At 40.3% G+C, this 17853-nt stretch overlaps 2 protein-coding genes across 2 annotated transcripts; one reads left to right on the plus strand and one right to left on the minus strand.

Moving 5' to 3' along the window:
* Positions 1-239: 239 nt before the first annotated feature.
* Positions 240-12921, plus strand: LOC117549297 (excitatory amino acid transporter 2-like). Its single transcript, XM_034221065.1, has 11 exons — positions 240-248; positions 380-479; positions 4195-4347; positions 5014-5264; positions 5360-5468; positions 5744-5870; positions 6440-6673; positions 7364-7558; positions 7945-8079; positions 8989-9196; positions 10230-12921. The coding sequence occupies exons 1-11, from the start codon at positions 240-242 to the stop codon at positions 10299-10301; spliced, it is 1593 nt and encodes a 530-aa protein (XP_034076956.1). The 3' UTR covers positions 10302-12921.
* An 893-nt stretch (positions 12922-13814) lies between these two features.
* LOC117549406 (mucin-5AC-like) lies at positions 13815-17536 on the minus strand. Its single transcript, XM_034221294.1, has 5 exons — positions 17404-17536; positions 14850-15902; positions 14694-14747; positions 14521-14599; positions 13815-14426 (listed from the first exon to the last, which is right to left on the minus strand). The coding sequence occupies exons 1-5, from the start codon at positions 17468-17470 to the stop codon at positions 14258-14260; spliced, it is 1422 nt and encodes a 473-aa protein (XP_034077185.1). The 5' UTR covers positions 17471-17536; the 3' UTR covers positions 13815-14257.
* Positions 17537-17853: the final 317 nt, after the last annotated feature.

Raw genomic sequence — 17853 nt, forward strand, 5'->3', positions numbered from 1 at the left:
AAACAATGTATGGTGAAATGTTTTCCATCTTTGTTTTTCTATCTACGACTACAAACAGTCTTTCCACTACAAGCAGAACAGTAACACATCTTTCTATGCAATACAATATAACACATAATTTAAACCAGCAGGATGTAAACGGAGGAGAACAGACGGTCTGATTTAGTGTCATGTGATTATCCTGTAATGAGTAACATACTTGATCGACTATATAAACAGTTCATTTATTGTCTCGATACATGTGTTGTGTAAGACATTTGAATCAATTTGATACGTCAATATTAAATGTACCTTTATTTTGAAAAACTTTATTGTGAAGGACAAACCGGATGTCACATTTCCGGTATTGCCGGTTTAGGGAGAGACTTAATTCAGGTAGCTTGCCTTGGCTGTGTGTGTGCGCGGAGGTTTTGTCGTCGACAGACTCATTAAAATACCCACTTCTCGGTACATAGAAACCCTGCTCCACTTTGTCAAACGTGAGTAATATCGCAATTGGTGTGTTATACTGAAATGTATGTTGTATGCTTTTCATTGGAACATTGGTGGGTGTGTGCATTGCTAATGCTAGTTAAGCTAATGAAGCAGGTCCATGCTACCTCACGCGGATAGCAATGCCTTTGAAAACCAGTTTAGACCAGACAAAGAGCTATGTTAGCCTAGCGCATGTTAGTAGCTAGCGCCACTTGTTTTGATGTACGTTTTTGTTGATAACCTCGCGAGTTTGTATCTTTCAGTGTTGAGGTGGGCACCGTTAGATTCTGTGTATTTACGGTCATAAACAATGTGTTGGATGTGGAGCTAGGATAAGTAATAAGGGAGCTAGGAGTGATTTTCTGTGCAGTAATAGGTTAGCATTTTTCGCTCGGGGCTAATTCAGAGGCTCACTGTTAGCATTGTGTTTTTTTTGAAAAAATAAATGAAAACGATCAGTTAAATTAGTTTTTTTCCCCGTTATAGCCTATGGATATAAAATATTCATAGTTTATTAAATATTAAGGTTCCTTAGACGTTGTTTCCTGCAAATGACGCGATTTCGGGTCCATGGGGCCTAAGAGGGTAACAGAGTTTTCTCGAAATCGAAGGGTTAATACCCGTATTACTTATCCAAACTGCACATACAATATATCCGATTAAAGCTGAGACTCCACAGATTATTTAAGTATAGTATCTAAGCGATCCGATCTCGCAACAGGGGAAGCAAACACAGACATCACAACACGTACCTTTTACGGGAGATTGTCTCACCGTATGTAAAAATCGGAGCACAAAAGTTAGCTGCTAACGGTAGCCACCATTATTAGCTTCCGGGTTTGGCTACGCGTCACTCTCACTCCTTATTTGTTAATGTGTGTGTGTTACACTGCGCTGGACTGCCGCATAGCCAAGACCGGAAGCAGCAGCCACTCTGGTGGCTACCATTAGCAACTAACTTTTGCTCTGCGATTTTTACATAAAAATGGAATTATGGCTTATAAATGAAATAATTATTTTATACAGAGATGTTAAAAACCTATGGATTAACCGATTCAGCCGCGTTTTTTCTCGTGTTAATGCCATTGAACACGTCTTTTGATCAGATTGACAGCTACGGTGAGACATCTCCCCTAGAAGCTACGTAAAGGTACGTGTTGTGATGTCTGTGTTTGCTTCCCCTGTCCGAGTTCAGATCACTCAGTGATGATACTATATACCTAAATAATCTGTGGAACCTCAGCTTTAATCGGATATCTTGTATGTGCAGCTACGATAACTAGTAATAAGCGTACTTTTATCTTGAGTTCTGTGCCAAAGTGCGTTAGCATTTTCGTTCAGGGGTCATTTAGATGCTTCTTATGAGACTTGTGTTTTGTGTTGGTAAAAATGGTTTGTATCGTCAGTTAGCTGAGATTATTTCCGTTAATCTGGTATAACACATTAATAGGTTCTTAAATATTAAGATCCCCTGAGACACAGTGTCGTGAAAAAAAAAAGTAAAGGACCCGCCGGGACTTTGGGACTTAACAGGTTAAAAAAACAAACAATATATACCGCAGGGGAGGGGGGGGAAATCGCGATGTCAGTTTTTTTCAATATCGTGCAGCCCTACTAGCTGTGCAATAGGCATGTATCTGTTTAGTATGGGCAACGGCACCATGTAAGTTAAGTCTAGCGTGAATGCTACTGCATTTCCTCATTGAGTTTAAATGTGTCAGTCATCACATAAACATCTTACTAATCTTTACAATCTTTATATGTCACAAATACAACTCAATATCTGTCAGAAACCAAAGTCAATTCAATGTACTTCAGTACTCATGAAGCAGTTCAATGTTTCATACCCAAGCAGTCCTAACCTTCAACAGTTCCATTTCTCTAACTGACAAAGAACACTCACAGTAATTTATTGGTATTGATGTGTGTGTGTGTGTGTGTGTGTGTGTGTGTGTGTGTGTGTGTGTGTGTGTGTGTGTGTGTGTGTGTGTGTGTGTGTGTGTGTGTGTGTGTGTGTGTGTGTGTGTGTGTGTGTGTGTGTGTGTGTGTGTGTGTGTGTGTGTGTGTGTGTGTGTGTGTGTGTGTGTGTGTGTGTGTGTGTGTGTGTGTGTGTGTGTGTGTGTGTGTGTGTGTGTGTGTGTGTGTGTGTGTGTGTGTGTGTGTGTGTGTGTGTGTGTGTGTGTGTGTGTGTGTGTGTGTGTGTGTGTGTGTGTGTGTGTGTGTGTGTGTGTGTGTGTGTGTGTGTGTGTGTACACAACGGAAGCAGGGACAGGTATACAAAGTGCCTTAATCCCTGCCGAGTCCCACATAACTGTTGTCAGTACCAGAGCGACTTGTTAGGAGTAATGTGTGACTATATATATGTTATGTCTTTATATGCGTACACAAGGAGAGGCACACCATTGCCTTCAACACTGTCAACTCCATCCACAACAAACACTAACCAACTCTGTGACATCTTGCACCTAACCCTACTTACTTTACAGTCATTTCCACAGGTTGTTCCACAGTCAGCAAAAAGGTCTGACGTTATCAGCACCAATCCACATTCCCACATATTCTATACCTAATCTGCAAACACATCTGACTTCCCAGACAAAAACAATCATTCCGTTTCATTGCATACACTATTTCAAGCCCAAATACATTTTTTTTTTCATTTCACATACAAACTGTCTTCATTTCTCTTCTCACCCACACCTTACCTAATCACCTACATGTCTTACTAGAAATGGAATGGAGACCTCTTTCATGCCGAGAACAAACACCACTGCCCTGCTAACAGGATCTTTTACATTACATAGCTAAATTACATAACTATTTACAATTATATCTGATGACTTTCATCCTGTAATACAGTACAATACATATGTTGAGACTACATTTTAAGTCATCCACTAATATTAACCAATACACAGCTTCAATCATTACTTTACTTACCTTGACCACATAACAGCTGTATTGAAGGTTTGCTTTTTGATCAATAAACACAACAACAAAAAGCAAACTCCACTGGTATAGAACATACATGGCCTAATATCCAGAGGAGATGCGTTTATCGAGTAAACAAACGGCCAAGGGCAGAACGTCTGCACAACCCACTGCACCGCACGCCACGGTTAAGGCTCCTCCAGACAGCCTCCGCGATAATCGATCGTCGACGAGCCTTTACGGAAATGTGTTTTCCTTCGAGGCGGCGAGCCCACATACGTTTCCCGGTCGCTGCCGGAAGACCTGGGAGCCCGGGACCCGAACGTTTGAGAAATGACGAACGGCTCATTTCGGAGGAAACGCGCGCGTCTGCTTGACGCCGGGACGACCGGCGACCCTCCCCTACAGGCGCTCGGACGCGAAGGCCCGCCCACAACTGCGTGCACGTCTGTGACCGCAGTTTTAATTTTCATTGTTTTACAGCATTTCTTCTTTGACAGAAGTAAAAGGGAAAACACTTTGATCAGTTATATTTTCACTGTTAATGTTAAAACCCAAGGTTAAAAGTTGTATTACAGTATAAACACAAAATATCACAGTATCTAGGTAACACCATGCATCTGTGTCTCTTAGATGACAGGTTGTAGTGTTGCTTTAAAACTCCAAAAAGCAAAAGGTGTTGTATTTATCACACCAATGTTGATAAAATCCTTCTGTGTTCACAGTTAGTATCTCATGACTCACAGTCAGCTTGCTTTGTGTTTGATGTGTGTTTTCCCGCCGGCTCAGGTGTGTTTCTGGGCTCCATTTCTGGAATGCTGCTGCGGCACATATCGCCTCTCCCTCCTGATGTTATTATGATCATCGCCTTCCCTGGAGAGATCCTAATGAGAATGCTGAAGATGCTTATTTTGCCTCTTGTTGTCTCCAGTCTGGTCACAGGTGGGTGAGGTACAGTAGCTGCTGCACATTTTCTGCTCAATTAGATGACAACTGTCCTGAAATGAGGTTGCACGGTCCGACTTGTTGAGAGTTCAGTTGCAACAGGAGAGACAGGAGAGTAGGCAGGTGATGTGCTAAGGACGCCAGACACCAACCAACTACACTTTTTTTTTTATATACAGTTTATATAAATATATTTAAATTGTCTTGACTATGCTCTTGAGGGCAACATGTCCACTAAAATACACATTCATGCAGATTAAAGCATATATAATTGGAATATAGGACTCACATGTGCAACACCTATCCATCTATTGTCAACCGCTTATCCGGAGTCGGGTCAGAATTTGTTATTTCCAATAGATTTGGAGAATATGTCCTCATAAACAGAGCAATCACAACACTCCTCTAAATGAGTGTAGACTAATGTGTTGAGACTTCACTATTTAAATGCTGCAACCGGTCCGTGGAGCTAATCAATGAAAACTGTGATGTCTAAATCAGATTTTATTACAAAAAAACAGACCAAGAGAAGAGGTTAGATCTGCTATATATCTGCATATCATTTAAATATATTGACTTTAACAAAATCTCGCTTTTTAACTATCTGTTTAAGATAATATATATATATTTTTTTAGATAAGTAACTTATATTATTTCCTACAGGACTTGCTGGTTTGGATGCTAAATCCAGCGGTCGCCTAGGCACCAGAGCCATGGTGTACTACATGTCGACCACTGTGATCGCTGCGGTCCTGGGAGTGATCCTGGTGCTGGTCATCCACCCAGGTAACCCCAAGATGAGGGCTGGCCTCGGCCAGGGAAAGAAGAACGGCGATGTGTCCAGCGTGGACGCTTTCTTTGATCTCATCCGAAACCTTTTCCCAGAAAACTTGGTGCAGGCCTGCTTTCAGCAGGTAGGAGTCTTACAAAAATAAGTTGCCCAACATACATTGTATGATTCATATGTCAGTTCCTCCAAGTGTGTGTTCTTTCTTTGCTTCTTATCCAGATCCAAACGGTAATCACTAAAGTGCCAGTGCCCACTAACAGAACAAAAGCACCTCCACAGTTCACAGTTAAAAGGACGCTTCAGTTCAAGAGTGGGATGAACGTCTTGGGTAGGTTAAAAGTCTAAAGAACCACCCACTGTAGGACTGGAAATAAAAAGCAGTAGTTAAAGTTCGTTAGCATCATTCAGAGCTAAAAACAAAACCTCCTTGGCGGATAAAACATACATTTCCTTTTTTTCCCTAATATTATTGTTTTATTGAAAACAAAGCAATTTACATTAGCATATGGCTTTTCGAAGAGTGGTTAACCCTCATTCTTGGCTATTTATTTTCTGAAAGACACCATGATCCAAGACTAATTCAATGTTATCTTATTTTTATAGGTTTGATCGGATTCTTTGTCGCGTTTGGTGTTATTATGGGAAAAATGGGAGAAAGGGCTAAGTTGATGTTGGACTTTTTCAACGTCCTGAATGAGATTGTGATGAGGCTTGTTGGTGCTATTATGTGGTAAGTTGTCAAACTATTTAACTTGTTTTTGCTTACATAAAACATACATTAATATATATTGAATAACCTAAATATCACTATATACCAAAACAAAAAATATTCCTGATGAAATATAATCTGATCAGATTTGTCACAGTCTGCTTTCTCACTCACCTATTTTCTGCATTAACATTCCTTAGTCACCTGGTAGTCACACCCTGTCTCTCTCTCTCACTCTGTTACACCCATCAGCTCCATTAGTATTTAGGCCCACTTCACTTTCACCTGAGTGCCAGATCGTACTTTGCAGCATTACCCTCCAGATTGCTCTCCCGGTTTCGACCCTGCCTGTCCCTGACCAGCCTGCCTCGCTTGCTCCCTGACCCGTTCTGTACCTGCGACTCCGGTCCTGCTTTCTCCTGGAACCCTGGCCTGTCCCCGACCAGCCCTTTGCCTACTATCTGCCGTTTTGTCTCCCACCAGACTATTGCCTTCAATAAAGCTGGTTACCGACTATCCCTGGTTTCCCATGTTTTGCATTTTGGTCCTCAGCTCGTTTGTGACAAGATTAATCCTGTGTCTATCTTCAGGTACTCCCCTTTTGGTATTGCCTGCCTCATCTGTGGAAAGATCATCTCCATTGCGGATTTGGAGGTGGTTGCTAGGCAGTTGGGGATGTACATGGTAACCGTGATAGTCGGGCTCATTATCCATGGAGGCATCTTCCTCCCGCTGATATATTTTGTGATAGTAAGAGAGAACCCCTGGACGTTTTTCATGGGAATATTCCAAGCTTGGGTCACGGCACTTGGAACAGCATCCAGGTAAGATGTCTTAATTTATTTACTCTAGGATTCAGACTTTCTGACCCTGGTGAGCTCAGAGAGTGTAGTTCAGGTTTGTTCTTTAGTGTGCTGTATGATTTTTGTAAATACTCAGATTCACCTTTTCTCCTCCAGGGCCATAAAGTAAATAACAAAAGTAACCTTTATTTCAAATGATAATAAGTAGTCTTGCCAGCAACGGTTTCTCACTTTGCCTCAATGTGAGATAACTTAATGTTTTATTTATGACACACTCCTTCGCCTCCTGAGGTGAGCTCAGTTCTCTCAATGTCTGTGCTGCTCACTGCTCCTCCATCTGCCAGAGACACTTGATAATTATCAGACAAAAACATACAAAACAACTGCTGAGTCCCAATTGCAGTTTTCTCTATGGGATTCCACTCAAAGTTAATTCAAACTAGTATAACTTATTTATTTGTAATTCATCAAAGTTTTGACCTAAATTTGTATATTTTGTTCAATGATCAAATAACCAGAGTTGATTTATTTCAGTACGTATAAAGGAATTATGCAATTTTAACACTATTGCAACATGAAAGTGTGAACAAGACAGATTCATCTCTGCACGTTTTAGAGCCAAATTGGGTGCAAAGTTTGCAAACTGAACGACACTATATGATGTTGATGACGATCACAACAAAGCATTTCTTTATGTTTTATTTTCCGCAGTGCTGGAACCTTGCCTGTCACGTTCCGATGCTTAGAGGAGAACCTGGGCATCGACAAGAGAGTAACTCGCTTTGTACTCCCAGTGGGTGCCACCATCAACATGGACGGCACAGCGCTTTATGAGGCTGTGGCTGCCATCTTCATCGCTCAGATGAATGGGATTCACCTCGACTGGGGCCAGATTGTGACTGTCAGGTGAACATGCGACTACAAATATAGATAACACAGCACATTAGCAAGGCAACATTTGGAAACACATTATCCACATTCTTCACTCCCTTACTGCACATCTGATGTAGCAAAAATAATTGTTTATAAATGCTTGTGAAACATGTTTCCAACTGTTTTCAAACACAGTCATTTGATTTATTTTGATATTTTCACATCATTTTATCCACATTTTCTTGTCCATGGTTAAGACTCTTTCTAGTTTAATTGATTATTTCAAAACTATAATTTGTTGTCAAAGTATTTATTTTAGCAATACAGAATCTGCATGTTTAAAGTGGCAGAGGTATGTTGATGCTTCAGAGCCTGTGGTTTGTCCGACCTGATGAGAGTTGGATTTGCTTCCTAATTAGTATGACAGCCACCCTGGCCAGTGTTGGAGCGGCCAGTATCCCCAGCGCTGGACTTGTGACCATGCTTCTGATCCTCACGGCGGTGGGGCTGCCCACTCAGGACATCAGCCTCCTGGTTGCTGTCGACTGGCTGCTGTGAGTTCACCATGAACACAAACACTATCATTATAAAAAACATTCCAATACCATACAGGTGTTTCTTACATTAAGGCTTGAAAAAGATAAAGAGAATAATGGTAACTTCCCATACTTCATACAAGTATAGTATAATGTTTGGACAATTTATTTCTTTACCCCCAAAAAGACTACATTGAAAATAAGAAAGGTATCATTCACTCGGGGCTAAATAACAACGGTTATACATGACAGCTTCAAAGCACAACTCTAACTACCTCATTGACTCATATATCCCCAACAGTCCAGTTGTCACTAAGCATAAACACTCACTTGTATCATGCTTGCCTGGTTGTTTGGTACCAACTTGCTTTTGGATGCTTTGCAATCTTAAGGATGTAAAATCACCTCAACACCTTATTTTCTTAAGCTATTAACATCCTTTCACTTTGTTAGACATACATATGTTTTCAGCATATGTTCTAGGAATTTCATTCCAGGACATTCCATACACACACACACACACACACACACACACACACACACACACACACACACACACACACACACACACACACCACACACACACACACACACACACACACACACACACACACACACACACACACACACACACACACAATGTATAAAGCATAGAGCTTAACCACCATAGTCAATACAGATGCTTGGATTTCAATGAATTATTTAGGTTTTTGCTCGTGTGACGGTATTGAGCACATTTTGCCGGCATCTAACATTTATTTTTATTTTGCTGTTTTAAAAAGACATGCTTACTTTTCTGTGATGATTTAGAAGCCTAAATAACAACATAACTAAAACATTTAAATTAAAACATAAAGAAGACTCGCTCCATTTAGCTTTTTCTTTCATTTATCATTCACACTTTAAACACACCTTCTCTTCATGCAGGGATCGTTTCCGTACCTCAGTCAATGTGGTCGGGGACTCCTATGGAGCGGGCATTGTGTACCACCTTTCCAAGCACGAGCTTGACCTTTACGATCAACAGGCCCGGATGGAAGAATTTGAGATGTCAAAGACACAATCCTTCATTGAAAATAACACCAACCAGAATGTATACACACACCGCAACTCAGTCTTGATAGACGACTGCAAGGTACATTTCACGTTAACGGACATAGAGACTTGTATGTAGAGAAACCTCCCCTGCTCTGTGTGTGTGTTACCCTTTCTTTTCCTTTCTGTGTGTGTGTTTCTTTTTTTATACATCAGTGTATCGGTGTCTATGTAAATAGTACATGTTACATTTTCTTTGAGGAAAATGTTTTTTTGAATGGAGTGAAGAGCTAAATAAATATTTCCATATTTAGCTCTTCACCTGTTACTTGTATGAAAAAGCAGTTTTTGTGGTACCAGGTTCAACAAAAGCAAAGCTTGTTCTTTTGTATACTACACTTTTGTTTTTTATAATTTTTATATATAAAATAAGTTTTATTCTCATGAAACACAAATGACAGTAAGCATCAACCATTCCTAATGTGTTGTCTTGTACACAATTATATTTCACTTGCATTTTGTTGCGTGGTATGTTCTGAGTTCATTAAGAAACTAACTGTTGTTATTTATTTATTTATTTTGGTCTACATAATTGGACATGTATTTCTGGCAGCCCTGACCAAATTACAATTTTCAATCATTGGCTTTTTGTAGGTATACATAAAGACTGCTGTTTCACCATGTTTCACCCAAAGTGATGCACACATTCATGACATGCCTATCAAAGATATTTTAAAGAGTATTTCACTCAATTGTGTTGCTATTTCATTGTTTGTGCAATGCAACTTTCGCATGCTGATGCTAAAGTTGCTGAAGTTGCTCTTTGATTATTGTAATTCGGTTGGGCGGAGAATCCATACAATACATGGCCAACTCTGGGAACTATCCTTGTTTTAATATCATCTTGTTACCACAACCACATTGACATGTAAACAGCATCATTGCTTCATCGCATGTATTTCAATGTTGGGGATTCACTCAATTATTATACCCTATGGTCGATGGCCTGTAAATTCATGTAATGTAAAAGGGCCTGAATATAATGACGCATGGCTTCTTTGCTCCCAACCATTGACGATGTAAATAACAGTGCCTTGGCCATAAAGTTAGATTTTCTCAATAATTGCTTACAGGTCGGCATGGGCAAAAATGGCAGGACTGGAGGGTTCTCTCTTGTTGAGGAAGGACCATGGAAATGCGAGTAAAGCAGATCCAGATGCTGCCACGCCTTACCCTGAGTTCCAGCTTTAAAAATGAACCAAAAAAAAAATTACGTAGAAAAGAAAGGGGGAAAAGTTAGCAGAGTCAACTGTACCACAAGAACTAACAGTCAAATCAATCAAATCAAGTTTTATTTATATAGCACATTTATAAACGATTTTTGGTCGAGCCAAAGTGCTGTACATAAAATAAAAATAGCCTACAGTAGAGACACTTTACAGCAAATACAACAGCACAGATTGTTCAGAATATCATGAGTAAAACGACACCTTCTATCCTTAGACGGCCAGTCTCTTCCTTTCAGTTACTCATCAGGGTAGCTACTGAGCAAACTACAGATGACTCAGCAACTTGTATTATACACAAACTGTAAGGAACTGGTGCATTTAATTTCATTCACTTTGTAAATAAGAATAAATCCTTCGGTTGACAACACATTACTTGGTGCTGCTGCAATCCTCTTGTTCTGTCAACAAAATAATTCTTCAACCTTGTGCAAAATCAATTTTTTCTTTTGTTTTGAAGCATTTTCTTTGTAGCTTTAAGGGCGGAGCGATGAAACGTGGATGATGGCCTTGTTACCTTTGATACAAGGACCACTTAAGAGAAAATACAAAGGTTGGTGTTATTGACTCAGAACAAATGTACCAGATCGGCATATTCATAGTCTGACAGACTTCCTTACTGAATCGTTGTCAATATCAACATGTTTGTGTATTTTGTTTTCTCGTGAAATGTCCAAATCTGGTCTAAAGGTTCAAAATAATGGGAACTGTGTTCATGAAAATAGAACATGAACAGAATGAAACAGTGCTTCTGTCATTATGAGTTAAGTAATGGTTCAACACTGTGCTACCTATGACTCTTTGACTTATGGGATTACTCCTTGATGTCACACACATGGCCAAGCCTAAGAAGCAAAGCTTAGGACTTAAAGCATAAGAGCAGAGCGTTTGACCTCTAACTGTGGCAACAAACAGCACAGGATGTGTTGCAGAGAGCTGTAAAGCAGAAATAGAAATGTATGTGAAGGGTGCCCTCACAGTTATTTATTTATTCCATTTGTATATATGTTCTTTATGGGTGACGCACTGTGTTTCTGTTTTTAGTCAAGAAGTATGCCTGTGTACTGGAATTTCTGTGTTTGTGTGTGTTTCTGAGAGCAAGGGGAAGATTCTGAAGGAAAGGAAGTCGGAGGGTCAACAAGAGTAAAAGGGGGGTAGGGGGTGTCTCTCAAACTCTCGGCAGGCCAGTGCATTGCTCTGTGTTTTATTTCAAACTGTTTATTTCTTTGCTAAATGACAACCTTGCCTTGACGATGTCAACTGCAGAGTGCAGTCAGTGTGATGACTAACAATGAATAACATTTATTACTATTAATTTCTTTAGAATATTGGGACACACATTTCAATAGAAGTAAAGTTTTTCCACCTTACATGCTGGATTTCCTCACAAGGTATCAGTGCGATTTCGCACATTATGATCAAAAGTGCAGATTTATATATAAATAACACGCTTGTGTATACACAGAGTTATTTAACTGTGGTCATAACTGTTTAGCAATGCACACTAAATTCTGCCTCTGAATCTGAAGCCGTAACAACAAGGTCATTGGATGTCGGCTGAATATGTTTTTGAGTTTGACTCCGTGTAGAAACTCTGTTCAAAGTTAAAACAGGTTATTTATTTCCCTTTTCAGATAAGTGACAGCTTATATTCATGTTTAAAGTGCCTCCTTGCACTTTATATATCATCTTTAGATAAAGTGTATAAATCAAATGTGTAGGATTTGACATTTCATGTCAAGCATCAGAATTGTTTTTGCTATGCTAAACGTTTCTATAAAGACTTTAACAATATTATTTAAAACAATGTAAGTACAATGTTAATTTTCATGTTATGAGCCACTAGTGGTTATAAGTTTAGAGTTATTTATTTAGAAACAATGCATTACATTTATTTGTTTTCAAAATAAACTACTGATCTCTGAATGTTTTAGGGGAAGGGAGCCCAATATTGCTCTCCTCTTCAATCAGGGAATTTTGTTTTTAAGTATATAATGGTCATCAGCACATTGATTCAGTTTTGTGTTGGCAGCTATACAGTATGTCACCATGCTGCTGTGATACCTTTGCAAGTCATCCTTTGTTTGGCTCAAGCACTACCTTTCTCACAAATTGAAGACTCTTCCTAGGAAATTATCATCGTAGCCTGACTTATGTAAAATCCATTATCTAATTATTTGTTACATCACTTCTGTAGCATTGTTTCCGGGCCTTGATCTAAATGTCCTTAGTTGACTGGCCTAGTGTAGCATTGTTGTCCAACCCTAACATGAACATGGAATCGTTCAATCGTTACAAAACAAAACATATATTTTCTATCTTCCTTTATGATTTGATGCACATTTCGGTCCAAGAATGTATCCAATATTTCCCTTGTGTCTGACATTTATTGTGATGCAACATTTATTGTAAATTAGAATAAGAAGGATTGAATGTAACACAAACAATATTTGTCTGGCAAATGGACTGAAAGTGTGTAACTGTTTTAATACCTGTGTGTAAATATTAATGGAAACAAATAAATGTTTATTGATTATAAGCTGTGGTTGTGTTTATTTCTCAAATAAAATGCGGTGTAATTCATCATATGAACATGTAATAACGACAGATGGAGTGCTGTGTAGGTTGTCTAATGGCGCATTTCCACTGCAGCGGGTAGCCCCGTTTAAGCGTCCTTAACCATCCTCAAGCGGTCAGGCCAGTTTTTGGTGGCCTTTCCATATAGCGTAGCCCCGGCTAGCGGGAACTTTTTCCCTCTTTTTCCGGCCCCATAAAATCGTGGTTCTATCAGGCCAGGGCCAGGGCTGAACTAGTGACGTCAACACGGGCGGCTGTGGCTAAGTGGATAGAGTGCTGGACTTCGAATCAGGGTTCGAGTCCCACTGCAGTCAGCATGTCATTGTGTCCCTGGGCAAGACACTTCACCCCAAATTGCTCCTGTGGGGATTGTCCACAGTAAGTCGCTTTGGATAAAAGCGTCTAACAAATAACATGTAATGTAATGTAACACTCTCGACTGCTGATTGGTCAGAGAGAATCGTCACAAGATCGCACACGAGATCATCCCTAGCGTCGCATATATATCTAGAAGCAAGCTTGCAGCATTTTTATACACAGCATTTTTGTAAATGGAGGAGCTACAAAAATGGCAACGTCAAAGAAAAGCACACCGTGGTCGACCGAGAAGGTGACGACGTTCCTACATCTCATTGGGGATGATAAAATCCAGCGGGAGCTCGACGGAACAACTCGAAATGTGAAGCCGATCGCCCCGCCTACACTGCGTTGCTACCCCAGGTCCTAAACTGTAATGGAAATGCGCCACGGCCTCGGACGGCCAGCGAGGCAGCCCGAGGCCTGAGCGAGGACGCTTAGGGACGCTTAAACGGGGCTACCCCGCTGCAGTGGAAATGTGCCATAAGAGTCAGTGGGTCGGGCTCTGTTCAGGAATCAGAGGTTTTTTAATAAAGGTTGGGGAAACAACACAACAGCTTAAAATAAGTTACAATCCACAACACCGATAATGTTATTGCAAAAAAGAGATTTTCACAGAATCATTGCCAGTTAAAAAAACATTCAAAAAACAAACAATAAAACATCTAACAGCATTTCTTTCCGGATAATACAATGGCAATAAAAGCATCAACATGAATATTGCTGTAGTTTAAAAGTAAATAAGAGTTTATGAAAGTTGACAGGAAAAGCCACATTATGTTTCGGGGTCCGGACTAGGATCAGAGCTGAGAAGTTTACAGGAACCGTTTGTGCTACACAGCCCCGCCCCTTTTGTTGCTCTGATCAAAGCGTTCTGTTTCAAACTCTGACTTGTGTTTCTGTGATTAGTCTGAAGCCTCCGGAGAGTCTGTGTCTGAACCTCAGTGTGAGGAAGGTTCTGGAAGCTCCTCCAGGGGGATGACCGTGTACTCTCCCGCCGTTCCATTCTCCCTGGGATTATCTTTGTGCAGGAACGTTTTCATCTCTATCTCCTTCTGCTGGTTGGAGGAGCTACTCTTGGTCTCGGATGCCTGGCTTGGTGCATTCCACCTGCACAAATAAGGAACAATAAGAATGTTTTTCTAGGCTTAACCAGTTATAACAACACATATATAGCTATATTTGTCCTTTTTCAAAGCCTTACTTGTCTCTGGTAGCGATGGCAACAAATAGCACTATCAATGCTGCAAGGCCCACAATAAAACCAACGATGATGATCCAACCTGGAGATATGGGAGATAAGAAGTTAGGACAGGGACTGACTATGGCAGAGTTTGATCATGAACAAATCTGGTTTACAATTTTTTCAAAACTTACCTGGTGTGCTGTGTCCTATGTTAGTGGCAGGATCGTCCAGTAGGCCTATCTGATCTAAGAACAGAAAAAAAGGTTTTATATTTTCCGTTGGCAATCAATAAAACACAATGTTCATGATTGTAGGCATAACTATTGAGGCAGGTTTTAGATACTTACTATTTTCGCTATTTCTCAAAGGTTCTTGCTTCGAAGGTGTCTCATTGATTAGCACTATACCGCTGTTCTCAATATCTGATCCTGATCCTTCACCTGATCCTTCGCTTCCTGCAAACATTCTTGGTGCGATAAAACCAGCCATGGAGGTTGATGGTGAACTGGTTGTAGTAAGGACCTGGGTAAACATCTCTCCATCTCCAGAGCCTGAGGTCATACTGGAGGTTGTAGTCGGATACTGGGTAAACATCTCCCCATCTCCATCTCCAGAGCCTGAGGTCATACTGGAGGTTGTAGTAGGGTACTGGGTAAACATCTCCCCATCTCCATCTCCAGAGCCTGAGGTCATACTGGAGGTTGTAGTCGGGTACTGGGTAAACATCTCCCCATCTCCATCTCCAGAGCCTGAGGTCATACTGGAGGTTGTAGTAGGGTACTGGGTAAACATCTCCCCATCTCCATCTCCAGAGCCTGAGGTCATACTGGAGGTTGTAGTAGGGTACTGGGTAAACATCTCCCCATCTCCATCTCCAGAGCCTGACGTCATACTGGGGGTTGTAGTCGGGTACTGGGTAAACATCTCCCCATCTCCATCTCCAGAGCCTGACGTCATACTGGGGGTTGTAGTAGGCTGCTGGGTAAACATCTCTCCATCTCCAGAGCCTGATTCAGAACTCAGGGTGGACCGGAAGGCAATGTCGAAGGCAGTCGTAAGGTCAGTAGTTTGAGGGACTGTGATGTGGGTGGCCGTGACGCCTGACTTGGCTTCATTTGGCTCTTCTGAAGAGGTAAAGCTAAGCTGACGGTTTGGGGTAGTGGTTGAATCTGAAATGTTGTCTTGAGTGTCCTCTGGCAAGATGGTGGATGTAGATATGTGATCCATGGACGCCCCTTTAGCACTTTCCTGAGTGGTGTCAGTTATCTGTTGAACGGTAGTGTTTCTTTTGGGCGATTTAGTTGTCAATGTTGGGAGTAAAGACTGTTCGATGATGTATTCGTCCGTCAAAGCCTCTCTGATAACTTCATTTTCAGCTTTGACTGGGATCTGAGTCGTAGCTAGGACAAAGAGAGACAGAAAAATCCACTGTTCAGCTTGAGTGTTTACCAGCCCTGACATGAGTGGAAAGGAAAGTTACCAAGCCTTTTTGATACCTTACAAACATTGTCACACAGGGCTTATGCCCAAAATTCTTGTATAAACTTGTTTTGTGTTTTTCGTTGATGAGGTTTGCTTCGAGACAGTAATGATTAACCTCTGTGACTAATCATCTATCAGAGAGTTTACAATAGAAAGGAAGCCTCATCAAAGCATCAGTTTCACAAGAGCCAACCACGCTTGACACACCCAGTTTTGTCTGGAAGGAAGAAAATCCCAGAGTTTTGTGACACAAAGGAAAACAAATTAGGCACTTTGCTAGATTTAAGTTTTTGCTTGTTACTAGTCTAGATTTTTAGATATTTCACACTATAATCAGTTAGCATTTAGCATGTACTTATCTACTGTTTGCAGGTTGTTCTTTGATTGAGTAATTCCATTGTGTTCTTCTACTTCACTTCACTACATAAAAATAATTGGGTTTTTTACTCCCTGAGCTATAGCTACATCTTACTAAGTATACAATAAACGTTTAAATGCAATACATAATAACATAATAAACCAGTGTTTTCGAAAAATTAGTGTTTAAACTACTTACACATTGATACTAAAGTTGCAAATAATATACTATTATAAGTTAAAGGTACCATTCTTCTTGAGAGCAAGTACTTTAACTGTTGATACTAAAAAAGTATGACATTGATGATCCTTGACCTTCAGTAGTACAGTGTATCTGTGTATTTACACTTGAGCACAAATCTGAAAAATCTCAATAAAGTGAAAAGATAAGTGAACTGAAATATATTACAAATAAAGCCTGAGAATTGAATCAAACATCTCCACTCTCCATTTCTGCCCCATCACGTTCGGCACTAGTGTTCCCTATGAGGTTACCGGATGCCCAAACTTGTGTAACAGCTCTTAGCTGATCTTTGGTTTCACCTTACTCCAGACACACGCTTTACTGCACCTCCTGGAGGGGCTCAGCACATTTGACAAAGATCCCTGTGTGTAATCTGGAGATGCCAGGGGAACCATGTGCACCCATAATGAAATACTACTCTGGAATTCTTACAGAAAGACCTGAAACATAAAGAGCGTCTTGGGTAAGGAGGGGAGTGCTGACTCACAGGGTAATAAAAAGGACACGATGGGAATTATTGAAATTTTAGAGGTCGGTACAGCATAGAGACATTCCTGTGTCTGTGTCTGTCTGTGTGTTCCTGTGTCCATGAGTCCTGAGGTGGAAAGGTGTCTGTTTTTTCAACATAATTGTACTGACTACCGTTAAATAACTCCTATTAGGATTAAAGCAGAATTAAATGGACCTGGATTAGGATTTTATAATGTAATTATATAAACAAACATTTAATTACCAAATAAAAACAAACACATGCTAAACTAGAATATAAGTGTTTGCTTAAGTATTTGTTATTAAAAGAAAAAAAGACTTTCACTTACTATGGACAGGTGTTGAGTGGACAACAGCAAGAAGTCCGAGAAAAACCCCCACAAGAAGATTCCTCATCTTAATAGAAACCTGTGACAAAGCAATGGGCTGAAGTTAGCTGTCAGAGAGCCGAAAAGGTATTTGGCACGCTGAAATGATTATGAAGCAGGTGAATCATGTGCTTGCTTTTATACACAAGCAGGTAGGTGTCACGTCAGTGCAACAATGGGGAAATGACGACACACAAACACACATGCACGCAGAAGGGCTGGCACACCTGTGAACACACCCTCTTCCTCAGACATTCTCACACTTTTTTTTTCATCCTCTTCCTTTGGCATAACAAACAAATACTGAGGAAACATAATATATCCAGTTTTTCGGGTAGTATTTCTGTTTCCAGATAATTTTTACTGGAAGATGATAAATATCAGGAACATTGTCAGTTACTTAAGAAACTT

The sequence above is a fragment of the Gymnodraco acuticeps genome, unplaced genomic scaffold (assembly GCF_902827175.1).
Source record: "Gymnodraco acuticeps unplaced genomic scaffold, fGymAcu1.1, whole genome shotgun sequence".
Lineage (NCBI taxonomy): Eukaryota > Metazoa > Chordata > Actinopteri > Perciformes > Bathydraconidae > Gymnodraco > Gymnodraco acuticeps.